This window comes from Peromyscus californicus, unplaced genomic scaffold (genome assembly GCF_007827085.1).
Source record: "Peromyscus californicus insignis strain IS unplaced genomic scaffold, ASM782708v3 Scaffold_11__1_contigs__length_118956290, whole genome shotgun sequence".
Lineage (NCBI taxonomy): Eukaryota > Metazoa > Chordata > Mammalia > Rodentia > Cricetidae > Peromyscus > Peromyscus californicus.
Genome location: NW_026294402.1, coordinates 115600992 through 115618954, shown reverse-complemented (window position 1 = coordinate 115618954; position 17963 = coordinate 115600992). Strand labels below are relative to the sequence as shown.

The window sequence follows — 17963 nt, the reverse complement described above, 5'->3', positions numbered from 1 at the left end:
TAGAAGAAGTACCCTGGCATGTCTGCGTAGGGTCACGTCTTGGGACAGTATCTTTCTGAAATCATAGTTTTCACTAACAGAGAAGCAGGCTGTTCAATTTCTGCTGATAGGTGTGAATGTGCCCCCAGGTCCTCTCCCTTACTCCGTCATGTTTAGTGTACTCAGAAAACAACATGGAACCTGTGGAACCTGAAGACCTAGTTACCTGTCTCTGTGTACCAGGAAACTGGAGGTTTTTAATTATACTTTGTGCTTTTGCTTTAAAGCTGTGGTGGGCATTCTTCCAGTCCCTCCCAAGCCTACGTGTCGCTCAACTCTAGGAGGCCTGCAGATTAGCCTCCACGTCAGTTAACTAAAGCTAGCGCACTCCAAAACTCAGCATGATGACTGCCTGTGAGGTACCGCTGACTTTCTGGGGTTAAGACTGGCTGAAATAAGGCTGCTAACAAGACGATGACTCCTGTCATCCTCAGGCCCATGTGTCTGGGGCAGTGAAGGTGTCAGGTGTGGAGTAGTGAGGTGACTGAAGGTGATGACATTAAGATGTCTCACAAGCGTCCATTCCTCGAAACATCTCTGTCCTGTGCCTTGTGCCTGTGGGGACCCGGGAAGCCCTGGGTGTTGTTGGCATGGGCATGGGCATGTCAAGGACACTAATGCCTTGAGCCTCCAGGTGAGGCTTAGAGGTGCCATGACACCTTCCTCTGGTCCAAGTACAAGTGTTTAGGAATGATTGACTAGTGCGCACAAAAACTAGCAATCCCAGGTTTTTGCTTCTAGATGAACACAGCCTGAGACTGCTAACACGCCCCCGGTACAGTGTACATAATAACGTGCTGAGGTTCTGGATTGCTGCATAGTTGGTGCCGTTCCGTCAAACACTGCCCACCTATCACAGATTTTTTTGTCTTTCTTTATTCCCTCTTCGTCTGAGTCAGGTCAAGTCCCTGAGCAGTGTAGAACGTGGCAAGTGACCACCTGTCACTTCCTGTCTGAGTTCTGACGTTGGTCACCAGGTGCCTTCCACCAACACAAGGACAAGTGTGAGCATCAGTGTCACATGGCCACACCCTCTCGGGTGTGTCCAGCTTGCAGGCCCTTGGCCTCCCAGGATGCCATGAACATGGTCCAGGCATTTCAGATGGCAGCTTCATGTGGGCAGCTTTGTGGAGCAGACGGCGTGTAGGGTTCTGTGACGGCAGGCTTGGGATCTACTGCATGTTCTTGTTTTTCTGTTTTATAACTAGGGGGAGTTGCAGAACTCACACTCACAATGGACCTAATTTCACCACAAAAGTAAAGAAATATTGTTAGAGGTATAGCAAGATAAAATGAGGTCTTTCCCTCCTCACTTAAGTGTCTCAAGCTATTCTGGAACTCGCTATGTAAACTAGGCTGGCCTTGAACTCACAGAGATCCACCTTCTCTGCCTCTTGAGTGCTGGGATTAAAGATATGTACCACCAAGGATGGGTCAGGATGGTCCAGGATGGGTCAGTGTGAGTCCAGAGAAACTGTCAAGAGCCAGTACCATTTACCCAAGTTAGTATATAGTCAATGTGAGTGTCGTGGAGTCGTGAGGCTTCTGCAGTTCTGGTGGGAGGCTCTGGAGAGTCTCCTGGGCAGCCCCCCTCCCCCACCCCTCCCTGGGCTCCATGTATGCTGGTCATGGATGTGCTGGGCAGATCTTCCTGCCAATGACTGCCAGAGGCTGCCAGTTACCTTGGGAACTCCCCGAGTGAGTTCCCTGTATCTATCTTTTCAACAAACAAAAGAAAGGAAATATCTTGCCTAGAATTCTTAATTACCAGAGGAAGACATGTTCCGGAGACTGTGTGTGTGTGTGTGTGTGTGTGTGTGTGTGTGTGTGTGTGTGTGTGTGTGTGTTCATGTGCAAGGAGTTGTAAACTTTTCCTGCATGTGACTACTCCTTTACACGTGAGAAATTTCCATGCAGCCCTGGGTATATAGGTATATAAAACAGGAACACAAATAAAATATTTACTGATAATAAGTCACAAAGAAATTTATTTTAAAACAATTATTTGGCATTCATATACGCTTATCATTTATTAATAGCAGTGTATTTGCATACCGCTGAGATGGATGGATGCCTTTATTTCTGCGTGAATATTTAATCTCAGCTGAATGTGACTGCTGGACCAGGAGCATTCTTCACATTTGTTGGGCTCCAGCTGCACTTTGGTTTTGTTATTGTCAATCCAAGCACACCTCTTTGTATTACATTACAATGTGGCAGATGTGTGTTTAGGGTCATTTCAGAAATTCTGTTCTAATCTCAAGCTAGAATTCATTAAACAATTGTGTATGAAACTCAAACAGTAATTTTTAAAACCAAATATTCTAATGTAATACAATCCAGAGATAGACCAATTTGATCCTTACATGCTGAGTCTGCGTTTGCTGTGGCTGAACCCAGGTGCTCCAAGCATCACTCGGTGCTGTGTGATGGACACTGCACAGGGCTGGTGCATTCACAGCGAGGCTTCAGTAGCACTGAGCGGTGCGACATGGGCCGATGCTGCAAACACCTCCATTTAATTATGATAGTTCTCCCTTCTCCCCCCACCTCCAAACCCGCCCATATGCCCCTCTCACTCTCCTTCAAATTCTTGGCCTTTTTCACTAATTGTTACTACATGTATATATGTATTTGTATGTACATATATTTATATTCCTAAGTATAACCTGTTGGATCCGTATGATGTCCTTGTACCCAGCTTGACTCAGCTATGCACTGGATCTGAATCGTTTGGCATGATGCACACTCAGCAGCGTTCCCCTGACCCTCACCTTCAATTCCACAGACCCATGTGGGGTCATGACCCACAGCTAAAGAACTTGGGCAAGACACAGATCAAGTCAGACATCGAGGCCCAGCGTCCCAGGGATGACACCAGGGCCCCATCAAAGCTTTCCTGCCTTGGGACTAGCTCCTTCAAATGTCTCCCTAAAGGGTCCATTTCCAGAGTATTCCAGGGATCATTCCCCTTGGTGTCGTGGCTTCCATTTCAGCTGAAACGGTGCTGCTGTCAGCTCCTTCTTGAAGCAGTGACGGCCTCTCACTTCATGTCACCTGTGCCTCTCGCTCTGGTTTATACATGGGGTGTATTTATCTCTGCTTCAGAGAGGCTCTCGAATTCACACCCAGCATAGGTCTTTTTCAGGACACTAACCACGTTTACTTACCATAAACCAATTACACTTGCCATCTTTCTAGGAATGGGTGCTAGAAACATTATAGATTGTATTATTCGCAGCTCTAGAATATTTGCTTTTTAAGTACCATAGAAGTTTTGATGCCACTTAAAAAAAATCATTATTATGTCCAGAACCCAAGCCTGGTTATGAACTCCCGACGGCCTTTTGTGCAATGGGTATGAGCAGGGTTTAATGAAATTTGAGTGTCTCTAGAGATCACAGATACTTGGGCCTTTAACATTGTGGCGTTGCTTAGCAACCTGGAAGTCATTACCTCCCAGGCACTGTAACAACAGGCCGCACTTCTCTTTGCTGGTCTCTGATGAAAATGTAATGGAGACAGTCCCTTTCTAAGGGCTCCACTCTATGAGAAGGCAGCAAATGGGTTTTTTAATTCTCTTTACAGCCTGGGCAGTTTTTAATCCACTGTAGAAGTATTGAGTCCTGACTGCCGTGTGTAACTGAGAGAAGCCTGTTCTCGGATGATGTTCTTAGAAGCAAGGCCTCCTGTTGTGATCCGGAGGAACTGCTCCCCAGTGTCACTGTGGCCTCAGCACGTTGGGGAGACAGCTGGATTTACCGATGCCTGCTGGTTAACACACAGAGTCGCCTTAGCTCATTCTACCTAGACATTTGAAGATCTTAGGTGGGCTTGAAGAATGTACCGATAGTGTACACTTTAGGGGTGTAAGAGTAGTAATAATCTGAATTACTGAGAAGGGGACTTGCAAAACATACATTCTCAAAGGTTTTCTAGAAATGTCTTTCATTATGTAATAAACAGACGTTCTGTTTATTAAATTCTAAAAAGCATTGTTCACAAGAACCAAAAGGAGAAACAACAAAAATTAGTTGATGAATGGGTAAATACAATGTGATATGTCCATGTAATAGAATATTAACCATCAAAAGAAATGAAGTTGTGACGTGGTAAAACTTTTTTTTTTTTTGAGACAGGGTTTCTCTCTGCAGCTTTGCGCCTTTCCTGGAACTCACTCTGTAGCCCAGGCTGGCCTCGAACTCACAGAGATCCGCCTGCCTCTTCCTCCCAAGTGCTGGGATTAAAGGTGTGCACCACCACCGCCTGGCTCATGGCAAAATTTTTATAGATATATATACTTGGAAGCAGTAAGTGATTACAGGAAAACGCAGAGTACTGGCCATATGATTCTGTCACCTGAAAGATCTGGGATGGATAGTGACTAAATGAATCTCCAAAGCTACAGAAAATGATTGGCATGGCTAGGAGGTACAGAGTGTGGGCAGTGCAGTATGTAACGGGTGTGTGTTTCTTCCTGAAATGATGGAGTCTTCTGGAATTGACTGTGGAGACAGTGATGACTTCATGGGTTTTCTGAACACTAAGTTGTATACTGTAAGATGGTCAGTTTTATGATATGTGGATTTTTTTTTAGCAAATTGAAACACCAAAAGGAAAAAGAGAAAAGAACTCAGCTAGCTTGAGAAGCCTAGGAAGGAAAGGGGATGAAGGTGTTTCCAGGGGTATGTCTTGCAGACTCAAGGCCTTCTATATCTTCTCTCTCTCTCTCTCTCTCTCTCTCTCTCTCTCTCTCTCTCTCTCTCTCTCTCTCTCACACACACACACACACACACACACACACACACACATGTAGAGCTGAGTGTGCATATTCACATACACATAAACACACTTTACAAAATGGTCAAAATAGCTATAAAAATGAGTCAGAATGGATGTCACTGATAACAGGAAAACATCAGTTATAGAAGCCCAGGTCAAGAAGTTTCTAGAAGATAGCATTGGCTTGAGAGAGTGCATTTATGATTGAGGAGTCCTCAACCCACCACAGGCAGGAAACAGGTACACTGTGAGGAACCCCAGCCTCGGACCACTGAGAGCTGCAGCTAACAGCCCACCATGTCTGTCTGGCAGTCTGAGTTTTGTCCCTGGACCCATGGAAAGATGGAGAGAGCCTACTCCACAAAGACGTCCTCTGACCTCCACATGTGTGCCCTAGTACATGCACTCACACACATACATTATACATGCATGCAATAATAGTAGTTTTAAAAAGAACCGCAGCCCCAGGACAGCAGGGCTCAGAGGCAGGACAGAGCATGGGCCCAGCCCCGCATAAGAGCTGCTTACTCCCCAAGTGCTGCCATCCCCATGCTTCCCTGCAGGTGAGCACAAGAGTCCCTGAGGTCTGGGGCTGACTTCCAGGTTCCCAGAATCCACATACCCACGAGAGGGCAAGCTTAGCCTCCACCCTGTTCCTTGGGGTGAAAGATGTTATTAGTGCTTTGCTAGCTCACTGCAGGACAAGGCTGCCCTGGCTTTCAGCAGGCTCACAGAAGGAGGAGGTCCTTAGGGAAGCAAAGCCAGGCCTCCCAAGCCACTGACTGGTGACCAGGTGGTCAGTGCTCACTCACATCCTCATTACAGCGATGACCCAGAGGACCAATCACCGGACTTGAGGACTGTGCAGACATGGAGAGAGGTCACTGAGTAGTCGATGGCCACAGAAGAGCACAAGATGACCTAAGAAACCCTGATGAGAGGGCTCAGGTGCTGAAGGTGCTGGCCACCGAGCAGAGCAGCCTGAGTTCAACCCCCAGACCCCCACACATGTGCCGTGACCTTTAAGCACACACATGCACAATAAATAGTAAAAAACTTGAGTATAGGGTGAGAAGTGTAAAGACTTGTGGCATGTGCCCCTGAGGACACATGTGTCACTCTGAGACCAAATGTGAAGAATCTGCTTCCTGTTTCCAGCCTCTGGGACTATGGAGTGGTTAGTTCTGTGTCCGGGACTGTGGAGTGGGTAGTTCTGCGTCCAACGCTCTGATTTTCTTTGAGTTGAAGGCTAAACCTGAGAAGTGCGGAGTGGATAGTGCACTTTTGTTGACATTACCAGGTAGCTCCTGAGAAACCCACCTTGCAGTAGGATTATTGGGGTGGGAGGTGATTTACATCTTTCACTAGGAAGTTCAGCCCTAATTTAATTGACATTTTTAGTTTATTTGACATGATCGTATGATTCAGTCACCTCTCCATTGGTGTAGGTGAAAATTAAACTCTTTTGTTTGTGTACAGGGAGGAGGTGTGTGTGCCTGTGTGAGGCTGGAAGTCGATGCTGGGTGTCTTTCTCTATTGCTTTCTCTAGATGACCTCTCGCTGAGCCTGGAGCTTGCTGTTTTCCTGGGATCCTCCTGTCTCCACCCCAGTACCAACACTGTGCTTGCAGGCACACACCCCACGCCCAGCTCTACTTGGGTACTGGGTAATGCTGTCCACAGCAGGCTTGTTACTCCTGAGCCATCCCCTCAGCCCCTATCCCTGTACATAAACTTTGTAGGAGAAACTTTAGTTATTTTTCAAATATGCAGGACTTTCTACCGTCTCATTGTAGGACACATTAGCATGTGAAGTGCATCTCAAATCTAGGAACAAGATTTTGAATATGCGTCATTGAGTTTTTTATCAAAGTTCTGGGCTGTGACGGCTGCCACATCTTTTCAAACTTTATTTTCTTCTTTCTCTTTAATGAGGTGTTATCATGAGCCATGACTTGGAGAAATGCCCCTCACAGGCTCTGATAGGAGGTGCAGACCTCCCACCTTGACTATTGATGACTCAGCACAAAGAGCGCAGGGATCCGGAGCAGAGTGGAGCAGATGCTGGCGGCTCTGCTTCTGGCACAGTTCTTGGTGTAACGGAGTGACGGGACTCCAGCCCTTTCTAAGAACTGCTCCTGGCCTGTGGCTGCACAGCCACCAGGTCCTCAGGCCTTGTGGCAGGGTTCACGAGGCCCCTGGTGCTTTCTGTGCCCGCCATCAGCACTGTGGAGAAGGTGCTTCCGTCAATCTGGCATGGGTGCATGGGAGACAAGCCTAAGAGACACCCTGAGCTGTCCAGTCGCTCACACAGAACCCATGGCTTGCTGGGAGGAGGGCACTGCGCGGGTTGGTGTCTACCCACTGATTTCTAGAAGGCCCACTCACATCTGCCTTTAAACACCACCACCCCCTGCTTGCTGGAGATGGTCAGGCCATTTCAAATGGGCATTTCTGTTAGGGTCTTGTGTCTCTAGAGCCTACTTGATCCAGCAGAGAATCTACACATAGGGAGCCTTGGAGCAGCACCAGTCTCAAGAAGAAGTGAATTAATAAACCCAGGGTACACACTGGTCCCATTTCCTCACATGTTCTGGTGATGCCGTGTGCCTCCCGAAGCATCACCGAGAGAGCTGCCATTGCCATTGGTCAGTGCAGGGGTGAAGTCAGGAGATGGGGGCAGGAGGAGAGCCTTCACTGAGCCCAAGCAAGTCCTTCCAGACAGAGAGAGGAGACCCAGGTCGAATCCTGTCCCTCACCCCGTGTGCATCCTTGGGAGTACCACTGACCATCTCAAGGCTAAATGCTTTGCCATGTGGACCCCTTGGAGAGCTACAGGACAGAATGATAAAAGTATCTGTCACCGAGCTTGGAATAGAGAAGGCATTCATGAGAACATGGACTCACAAACATGTATGCAGAAAACAACGCACTGTGGAAAAGGGAGTCACATCCAAGCAGAGCATATGCTTCATCCCTTGGTTCTCTCAGTGGAGGGCCAATGATTCTGCTTGCATGTACTCCCTCTGCCCAGGGTTCAGTGACAGGGGAGCTAAACATACCATGATGCACGTCATTGCTGTCTACTGTGCATGTGATTGTGATTGCAGCCATAGATGTGGGGAAGAAGTGTGGGCCAGAAGGTGCTTCACAGCCTAGAGGAGGCTCTGTCACCATCTCCAAACCAGAGACGGGATCGGCCTCACCGTGCCTTGCTCAGGAGAGCTCAGCGCCGTCAGAGCTTATGACTTATGCATGAGCACAGATGACCCCATCTGGCCTCCCTCAAGGTTCTGACCCTTCCCCAGCCTTTCCTTGCTGCCAGTACATAATCCCCAGCAACCGAGGAGCCAGAAGCCTCTTACCAATTACCGTGGGCATCTCTGTGTGCCCCCCAGAGAGTACCTTGTGCCTTGTTAGGCTTAATTGCATGGCCATGGAGAGCTGGAGCCTCTGACAGTGTTTCATCCGTGGCCCTGGGGCATCCTGAGGATGGGCAGCTTGGTGTGGGGGAGTCCACTGGTTAGCGGAGCACAGGCTGACTGAGTCCATTACCACTACAAAGGCTGGAGAAGGGCCCCAGCTGCAGGCGTGACACTGGACCGACCGTCCACAAAGCTTGCTGGGAAGCTCTGAGCTGGAGTCAAGTGCGAGTGTTCACTGCCAAGCCCGTCTCCCAGGCTGATGAGGTCATCAGCACGGACTACAGGAAGTGGTTTCATTCTTGGTTACTGTGTGGTGATATTGTATGAGGCATAGTGTATAGAGCTAGCCCTGCCCACGACCCCACCATTGAGCTGAGTTGATGTGATGGCGCAGGAGAATCTCCAAGTGGAAGGATGGGGGCAGCTCCATCTTACAGTTCCAGAGAGGCATGCAGGAGGCCAGAGGGGCATGTGGTAAAGCCAGGATTTGAACCTGGATTGTGTGTGTGTGTGTGTGTGTGTGTGTGTGTGTGTGATGAAACAAGATGTATGTGTGTTTGTAGCCCAGCTGCTCTTGAATTCACTCCGTAGCCCAGCTGGCTTCAGACGCACTACATAGCCTAGGCTGGCCTCTAACTTCTGTGATCCTCCTGCCTCTGTCCTGATCAAATACTTAACATTTAGTCATCACTCATCGTGCATAATGTGATGTTTACCCATGAAAAGGAAAAGCTGGAGCTGGGTGGTGGTGGCGCACACCTTTAATCCCAGCACTTGGGAGGCAGAGGCAGGCAGATCTCTGTGAGTTCAAGGTCAGCCTGGTCTACAGAGCGAGATCCAGCAAAGGCGCAAAGCTACACACAGAACCCTGTCTCGAAAAATCAAAAAAAAAAAAAGAAAAGAAAAGGAAGAGCTGGCAGAACCCTCTTGGATATTCTCAGGAGCAGTCCCAGTGAATGTGCTTTATCCAGGCTGGACTGTCACCTCCAGTCGGTCACAGCGTGGGATTCTACCTTTCCTGTTCAAGTGGGGTTTCCTCAGGGGGCGGGCAAGAAGAAGAAGCCCCCCAATAGCTCTGTACTGTCACACACAGCTGGCAGATTCATGTGCTGTGGTTTGCTCTGCCCTCGAGACTGCCCTTCTTCAGGCTTGTGGTCCAGGCCTGTGGCTTTCGAACCTCACGTCCCACTGTCTGACAGGCCAGGAGAACGGGCTTTTCTGTTAATTGAGGCCTCAGACCTGTGGGCCTCACAGGAGCTGCCCTGCAGAATGGTGTGCCCATCTGCAAAACTCCTCTGGACAAGGCTTGTCTTGGCGTGGCTGCTTGAGCTCTCTGAGGTGACATCGACTCAGGGACACTATGACGAACAGGATCCTCAAGTGCAGGCTTGTTCAATTACTGTGCTTTACACGCAGGCTGAAGCCCTTACATTATATTGATGTAAATACAAAAATAGCCACTTTCCTGAAAACATCGAAAGAGTTGGTCCTCATAAATATTTCATGGCAGGAACCTGTATTAATGCAAATCCATTATGTCATGATGAGCCAGGAGCTTTACCATCTATGAATATTTCACACTCAAAAGAGTGAGAGATGGTTAACATTGGTAAGCCCACTGCCAAATAAAATGCTGTTTCAAACAGTATCCCAGTGAACCATTGTACAAGCACACACCTGTAACCCCACAGGAGGTGGAGCCAGATTATCCCTCCCTATATAGTGACTTGTGATTTCAAGGCTAGCCTATCTCAAAAAAAGAAAAGAAAAAAGTTCTGGCTAGAGCAAAATAATAAATACATATAATCTGCTACCCAATAAAATGTCTTTAAATATATGTTCTCATTAATTGTATGAGGATATAAACTTATCCCACAGTTATATTGTGGCTTAAAACTATCTCCCAGGGATAGTGTACTTTGAGCCATGTAGCTTTGAACCTTTCTGCAGCTTGATCTGGATCCCATTTCCTGCTTCCCCAGAGAACAGTCCACTCAGAAAATCAAGAGTTCGTGTCTGAGAGACCCTCCAACAATGGCGTGAAGATCGGCACTTTGGGTAACTTCCTGTACCTATCTTTTCCTGAGTTTTGTCTTACCGCATAGGCTTGCTCTCAGTCAAATGTAAGTTTGCAGTTTTCTAATCTTTACAAATGTGTCCAAGTGTCCTGTCAACTTCTCTCAGACAGTCCTCTATCTCTCTCAGGGTGGCTGAGCCCGCGGCCTGTGTCTCCTCTGAACTCCACCCCCGGCTCCTCAGTCTGCTCTGCTGTCTCTAAATGCGTTCTTGAAGCTCCATCCAGAGACCCTGCCTCTCTGGCCTTGTCTGCCCCTCAGGGGCTGCAGCAGCTGCCTGCTTCCAAGTCACCTTCAAACTAGGACTGATTTTTGTTCTCTTGGGCCGTTCTGGCTGTGGCCCTCCGGACTGAAAGTCATGGGGTGCTCCATCTACCTGCTGACTGGTCACCACAGCCTCCCAGCCTTTCCCGGTCTGATGCTTCCTCATGCGTGCCCACCTCATGATGACCTTAGGGTTCTTAAGTCAGTTTGGATGCTGCTCCAGGAGGGAACACCCGAATAGAGACCTGGGGGAGGGTGTGAACGAGCGAGGCCCTCCTTAACCCTTCCCTCATACATCTGCTCACCTAGAAATTACGACAGCCCTTCCTTCAACATACTGAGAACCTGATTCTTCCCACCTCTTCTGTTGGCTTCCTGAGTCTCACTTCTCACGGGTTCCGTCAAAATCACCAAGGAATCTCCTGCCGCCTTCTGTCTCCCTGCTCTCCTGTCTCTCCTGTCTCGGGGGACCCTGTAAGTCCTACATAAGATTTTGCTGCTCAAATCTTCCATTGACTCTTGTCTATGGAATCCAAGTGCACCCTGTCCCACAAGGCCACCATCTATTCGGCTCACCTCTGTGGCTATTTCCTTTGCTCATCCCAGTCTACACAAATGTGTGCCTGGGGCATTGGTATGTGGTGTGCCCTGTTTCTGGAAGATTCCACACCCCCACCTATGGCCTTTCTTTAATTTCTTTGGGAGTTTCCTTGCAGAGCAGCCTACAGGACAGAGCTGCCCCTTGCCCCGCCTCCGCAGCTCCCCGCTCTGTGTCCCCCTCGGTTCCACTCTCTTTATTCATTGCACTTACTGTATTGTAGCCCTGCTGTTTGCTTTTTTCCCCCCTGGGATTGTCGTCACTGTGAAGATTAGATATCTGACCATGTGTCTCCTCTCTGTCCCTCTAGCACCTGACTTGTACAGGGCATATTGATTGTTTAAAACAATGGATGGTCTTTGTACAATTACACCTGCCCCTCCCTGGATGGACTCAAGCCTAAACTTTCTTCAAAGCCCACCCCTCTCAGTGTGTTCTTCCCAAATGGCTTGTGTAGAGATTGGGAAGGGGCGCTGTGCATTTGGGAATGACAGCTTGCCCAGCCACACTCCTGGTGTGCACCTGGCTCCCGTGTGCAGACGGCTTGCCCAGCCACACTCCTGGTGTGCACCTGGCTCTCGTGTGCGGACAGGTTACTAAACCTGTGTTCACTTCCAGTCTTCTCCCTGGTAAAGTGAACCAGGGCTCCGCAGGCCTCTCCTTAGGTAGGGCTGTTGACAACATGTGAGGGTTGAGCCCCGTCATCAACTTTACAGGATCTAGAACCTCTGGACATGCCTGCAACATGAAGGGTTAACTAGAGGGAAGACCCAGCCTTAATGTGGGTGGCCATCCTGAGTCAGGGGCCCAGCCCAAGTGAAGTGGAAAATACAAACTGAGCACCAGCGTTCATCTCTTTTCTTCCTTCACGTGCGGATGCATGTGACCAGCTGCCTCATGCCCCTGCCCTGCGCACCCAGGGATGGACTGCACCTTCAAACTGTGAGCCCAAATAAGCCCTTCCTTACGTTGTTTCTGTGATGCACAAAGCCAGATAGCACAACTGGGGCACAGCTGGGGAACAGCTGGGGCAGCACCCGGTACCTGGCAGGCGCGAATTTCCGGCTGTTTTCATCACTGCTAGGCAGGCCCATGTCTCCCGGAAGGTTGGTGTTGGGTTGGTGGACAGCAGACTTCTCCTGGGGTCATTTCCAGTCACAAATGCCAGCATTGGGTGTGAGTTCTACTATGTGCTGGGCTCCACTGGGCATTGGGAAAGTGAGCAAGCTGAGGTGACAGTCTCAGGGCTTGGAGGAGGCCAACAGCGCCCTTCTTGGTGTCAGGCTCCTGGTACCCTCTCTGAGGTGCTGGCAGTTCAGGAAGCAGACTTCCTGTAGACTGAAGTGACTTACAGTTCCTGCCCCTTCCTGCCAGTCCTGCTTAGTGCTAATACCCACAGAGGTGTGTCATGCCCACGGTCTATGAGGTGTCCTCACACTTGGCACAGCCCTGTGATGGCCATGCTTCTTCCTGAGATCTTTATGACAGTGCAATGCTCGGCCTGGCCCTAGGCCTGAGTCTCAGCTCTAGGCCGGGAAGGCCTGGACAAGTCACTTCTACCTCCTTAATGGCCCTTCGTCAGTGAGGCACAGATCCCAGCATTTGCCCACAGGTTCCATAGAAGTTAGAGGCTCACCCTGATGCCCTCACACCCTCCAAGCTGCTGGCCCTTGTTTTGTGGGGAGCTGTCTTGGTCAGAGTTTCTATTGCTGTGATAAACACCGTGACCAAAACAACTTCAGAGGAAAGTGTTTGTGTAGTTCACCATGAAGAGAAGTCAGGGCAGGAACTGAAGTGGAGACCATGGAGGAATGCTGCTTCCTGGCTTGTTTTTGCTCATCCTGCATTCTTACACACCCCGGGACCACCTGCCTTGGGGTGGTACTGCCCAAAGTGGTCTGGGCCCTCCCCCATCGACCACTTATTAAGACCGCACCACAGGCTGGCCCGCAGGCCAACCTGGTGGAGGTGTTTTCATAACTGATGTCCCTCCTCCCAAGACTCTAGCTGTGTCAGGACACAGAACTAGCCAGCATAGATGTGACAGGGTTGGGTGGGCACAGGGATCACCACACCTGATGCATGGAAGGAGCATAAACTGTCTTTGCCATGTGTACCCTAGATTCTTACTTACTGTTCACAGTCACACTCGCAGCTGCTGTTGTCCCCTCTGCCCCTGCGGCCCGAGCCTGGGCCCCGGTCCCTCACCCTCAGAGTCCCCCTCACTGCGTTGGGAGGGTGTCATCTGCCCTTCCCTTCACCTCCAGGCTCCCAGGACTCCTGGTCCCATGAGCTGCCTGGTTAACCTTCCGTTTCCTCCCAGTCCTGTCGGGTGTGGCCCACTTGGACCTGAGGAACATTTGCTGTCTTAGCAAAGTTGAATCTTTATTTTCATTTGCTGACTGAATAGCCAGCATGTGACTTTTGAGGTGCACAAATTGAGCATCACAGAAATGACTGAAAAATGAAAGGGGTTCTCACAAACACCTGAAAACAAACAGGATTCACTATTCACACTGCCCCCCAGGACTCTCACTATTCACACTGCCCCCCCACAGGACTCTCACTATTCACACTGCCCCCCCAGGACTCTCACTATTCACCCTGCCCCCCCACAGGACTCTCACTATTCACACTGCCCCCCCCACAGGACTCTCACTATTCACACTGCCCCCCACAGGACTCTCACTAGTCACACTGCCCCCACAGGACTCTCACTAGTCACACTGCCCCCCCACAGGACTCTCACTATTCACACTGCCCCCCACAGGACTCTCACTAGTCACACTGCCCCCCCACAGGACTCTCACTATTCACACTGCCCCCCCACAGGACTCTCACTAGTCACACTGCCCCCCCACAGGACTCTCACTATTCACACTGCCCCCCCACAGGACTCTCACTATTCACACTGCCCCCCTACATAGACAGCTGCCTCTTTGCTCCAGTTTGAATGGCATAGGGTTTATGCCTGCCTATTCTAACAATAAAAAAATAAGCCTGTATTTTGGGGTGCTGTAGTTTGGGACCTCTGTGAGCAAATGTATCTAAAAAGAAGCACCATGATCACTGAAAATTGGGAGCTGGGAGAGGTTCTGAAGGAGAGCTAGGCGGTAGACGGCACAGTTGACAACAGCAAATCAAATGTATTCCATGCAGGAGGCTTCGGGCCTCATCTGTGTGTCTGAAACATCCCAGTGATTGCCACGCCTCAGCCTCTCCTAATGAGACTTGATGGGTCTTAGATGATCCTCGTTCCTTATAGGAAATCATGTAACATCACCAGCAGTTAGGCATGGAGCCCAAGGGGACAGGCTTGTCCCCGGGGTGGCCTTAAATATGGAAACACACTGAATTTTAAAGCCTGCATTTTTCATCTTACCAAGGTCAAAATGATAAGCAATTTAAATTACATGTACGGGGGAAAAGTACCTGAAGTTAAATGCGATCCAGGTGTTTGTCTGTAAGAAGCTGCTGGGTCGCCTCAGGGCTGGAACGGGCTTGCACAGGGCATTTGCTCCCCGAGTTTTCTGTTCTGATTTTGATGACATTTTTAGGCTTTTTCATTTCCACACAGCCAATAATGAGATAAACAAAGTGCAGACTACGGGACGATGCTAGTTAAACATTTATACAGTCTACCCTGTCATTCCTTGAAACTATTAAAATGTAATGTTCTTACACAAAATCATTATAAATTGATAAGCAGTCTGATGGTTGGTGAGGTGCCGTCCTGTGGCCCGTGGCTGACTGTTCTGGATTCGGGCAGCAGCTGCTCTCAGAGTCGTGGTTCTGAGGTGATTAGATCCCATGATGCCCTGGGAGATGCTGCTGCCTTCTCATTTGCATGAAACACTCAGCTGATTATGCGTTTGGGTTTGAGACCTTCTGAAATGCTTTCCAAACAATCATCTTGACAGCTCTCTTATGGAAGGAAGGTGACTAGGAAGGCTGCCCTGAAGACTTCCTACCTTAAAATCTCTATTAAGAATGTATCCAGAAAGAGGGGTTCACTTAGTTCCTGGGACTGTGTGTCTCTCCTCAGGTCCACTGTCACGGCACCACCCTGCAGTGACATGGAAGAAGGGCGGGGAGCCTTTCTAACATGGAAGGGGCCTCTAGCAACAGTGTGGCTACAATTTCTGTAGGACCGCCCAAACTTGACAGGGAGTTTGAGGCTTTTCTCTTCTCATATGAACAGTAAATGCCAGTGCTGGTCATTGGAACCCTGGGATGAAGGATGGGCATTGCATGTGTCCTTGGCAGGCAGCATAGGAGTTTTGTAACTATAGTGAGGGTTGTACCATTTTGGGAGGAGGGCAATCAATAGTTCCTGAGACCAGGTGGTCACCACGAAGCAAGTCAGAGGACAGGGACAGCCAGGGCCAGTGTCCTAGGCTCTGCCCTTTCCAGTCCCTTTTTATCTTTTTATCTCATTCTTAAAAGGGCCAGTGACCCAGAAAGCCAAGAAAAACAAGATCAGACATAACAGGCATAGAATAATGTGCTGCCCTTCATGATGGAGAAAGTCAGAAAAGCTAGGATCCTGCGAGGCTCTTCCTTCAGCTTCCTTTACCATCAGTCGGTGTTGAGTATGAGGATGCTAAACTTGATGAATAGTGAGTGTGCATAAAATATGGGCATGAGTTGTGTTTGTGAAGAAATGGCTTTCACAGACCTCATTTATCATAATGTAGTATTAAATGATGAAATATATACCACAAGCATGGAAAATATACCCATGATATAGCCTGGAGAATTTATGTCCATATCAATAATGGCAAGATGGACAAACTGATCTACATCTGATTTTTCAGAAAGGTTGTGCAGCCTTGGGAGTGGTGCTGTGGGGATATTTCCTTTTCTTTTATAGGAAAAAGAAATACATAAAGAAAAATTATGCCATTTCATTCAAAGCTGGAATGTGGTGCCTTGGGCCCTGAATTCCACAGAGAGACTCCTCCAGAGAGAAACCTGTGTGTTTTATACGTGTTCCCTGATCTCCAAGAGGAAATGAGGTTCTGTGTGCACCTGCTCAACAGCCTGTGGGTGAGAAAGTCTGCTTTTGCATCTCTTGGGCTGACTTTGCCTTTCCTAGAGCTCAGTTTTACAGGAGGCAGAGGTGCCCACAGGTTGCCATGTGCTGACTTCATGCTTTGGGAGTCAAAACTGGTGCCACTGGTTGCTTTCCATGTGGGCCCATGTGAGCAGATGGTGGCAAAGAGATACATTCCATGCTGCCAAGGACGGGCTGAAGGGAACGTGAGTTCAAGTTGTCCCAACTAAAAGGGACCTGGATATCAACTTTCAGAGCCAACCTAGATAGTCAGGTCTCTTTAAGAATGTCCCCAGAGCAGGGTTAGGGGACATATGCCCTCCAGCAGGTTCCTGTGCCCCTCCCTGGGCCAGTACTGAATGTGGGACTGGCCTGTGGGAGTTGTATTGGTATGAGTCGGGGGATGGCTGGGTTTCCAGTGACACTGAGTGTGGCCTGTGTGGTGCTGTGGTGTTCCAGATGTGCTCAAAGACAGACCGACCTGACATTCCTGTCATCTGTTGGCCTGTGTGTTAGACTCGATGCCACTCAGACCTCAGTCCCACGAGGCACTTTGGCACCTTGGACATCTTGGAGAGATCTGGTTCCATGCGAGCAGAGACGATCTCGGCTTGCCTGGAGTCTCTGAGCTTTCTACATCTCCTGGAAGCTGAGAACTGGGGGACTCTGACTCTCTGTAGTGAGGTTTAGCTGGACCCTGATTCTTGGTTCCTCCCTGGTTCAGATGGTGCTGAATCCAACAGACACACAGACTCACATGTAGGGCCTCCAGGTTGTAGAAAACTAACAAGGCTCACAGGAGTCTTTCTTGTTTGTTTTGTTTTGTTTTTCAAGACAGGGTTTCTCTGTGTAGACCTAGCTGTCCTGGAACTCACGATGTAGACCAGGCTGGCTTTAAACTCACAGAGATCTACCTGCCTTTGCCTCCCAGAGTGCTGGGATCAAGGGCGTGAGCCACCACAGCCTGGCTGCTCAAAGGAGTCTTAGCTCCTGCCTCTGCCTGAGTGAAGCCTAGTGTGTGTGTGTTCCCTTAAACAGCTCCTGGCATCCAAAAGGGAGAGACACACTTTGGTGGCAGAAGGACTTAGTTGTTGGGTCCTCTCTAATTTACTCATGCTGACTCTGCTTTGTAAAGCAAGATCACCATATGAGCGTTCTGGAATCTCTTTGAGAAATAATAGTAAAGCCCTTGTCCAAGCTCTGGTGCTGCGTAGGTGCTGAAACTGGCAGCCATTAGCCTGTTGTCTGTGTCCCCTCATGCAGGGACCCAGGTGACTCTGTCTGTGTGACAGCACCACCCTGTCACATTGGACACTTGTCTTCTGACATCTCATGGTCCATTTGCTTTTCACACGATGTCATAACATTTTAGTACCTTATACTCGTGCATCAAAGTTCTTCCTCCTGCTGCTGCATAAAATACTGACAGGAACCACTTAAGGAAGAAATTGTTATTTCAGCTTGCAGTTCAAGGCTACAGTTCCTGACAGCAGGGAAGCCAGCCAGGCACAGCCGGGCACAAAGCATCTGCAGACTGGAAGCAGAGAGTGACGAGTGACTGTACCAGCTGGCTTTCTCCCTCTTACCTAGGCCAGGATCTCTGTCTAGGGAATGGTGCCGCTCACGACGGGCCTGTCTCCCACCTCAACTAGCCTAGTCAGTGTTACCCTCCACCTAGGGGTGATTCTAGATCTCATCAAGTTGACAGTTAACAATCACATCATG

The 17963-nt window shown here is 49.1% G+C and overlaps 1 protein-coding gene across 7 annotated transcripts in view; it reads left to right on the top strand.

Annotated features, from left to right (window-relative positions):
- Positions 1-17963, top strand: part of Ulk4 (unc-51 like kinase 4) — a 336112-nt gene that overhangs the window by 247642 nt on the left and 70507 nt on the right. For 2 of the 7 annotated variants that reach the window (XM_052724620.1, XM_052724611.1), the window contains exons 36-37: positions 10228-10303; positions 10451-11143. The exons of 4 other annotated variants lie outside the window; for them this stretch is intronic. In XM_052724620.1, the coding sequence (XP_052580580.1) occupies positions 10228-10303; positions 10451-10623 (249 nt within the window). In that variant the 3' untranslated portion in view covers positions 10624-11143. Of the gene's footprint in view, positions 1-10227; positions 10304-10450; positions 11145-17963 lie in introns of those variants that run through there. One more of the 7 variants, XM_052724584.1, reaches the window with a different exon arrangement.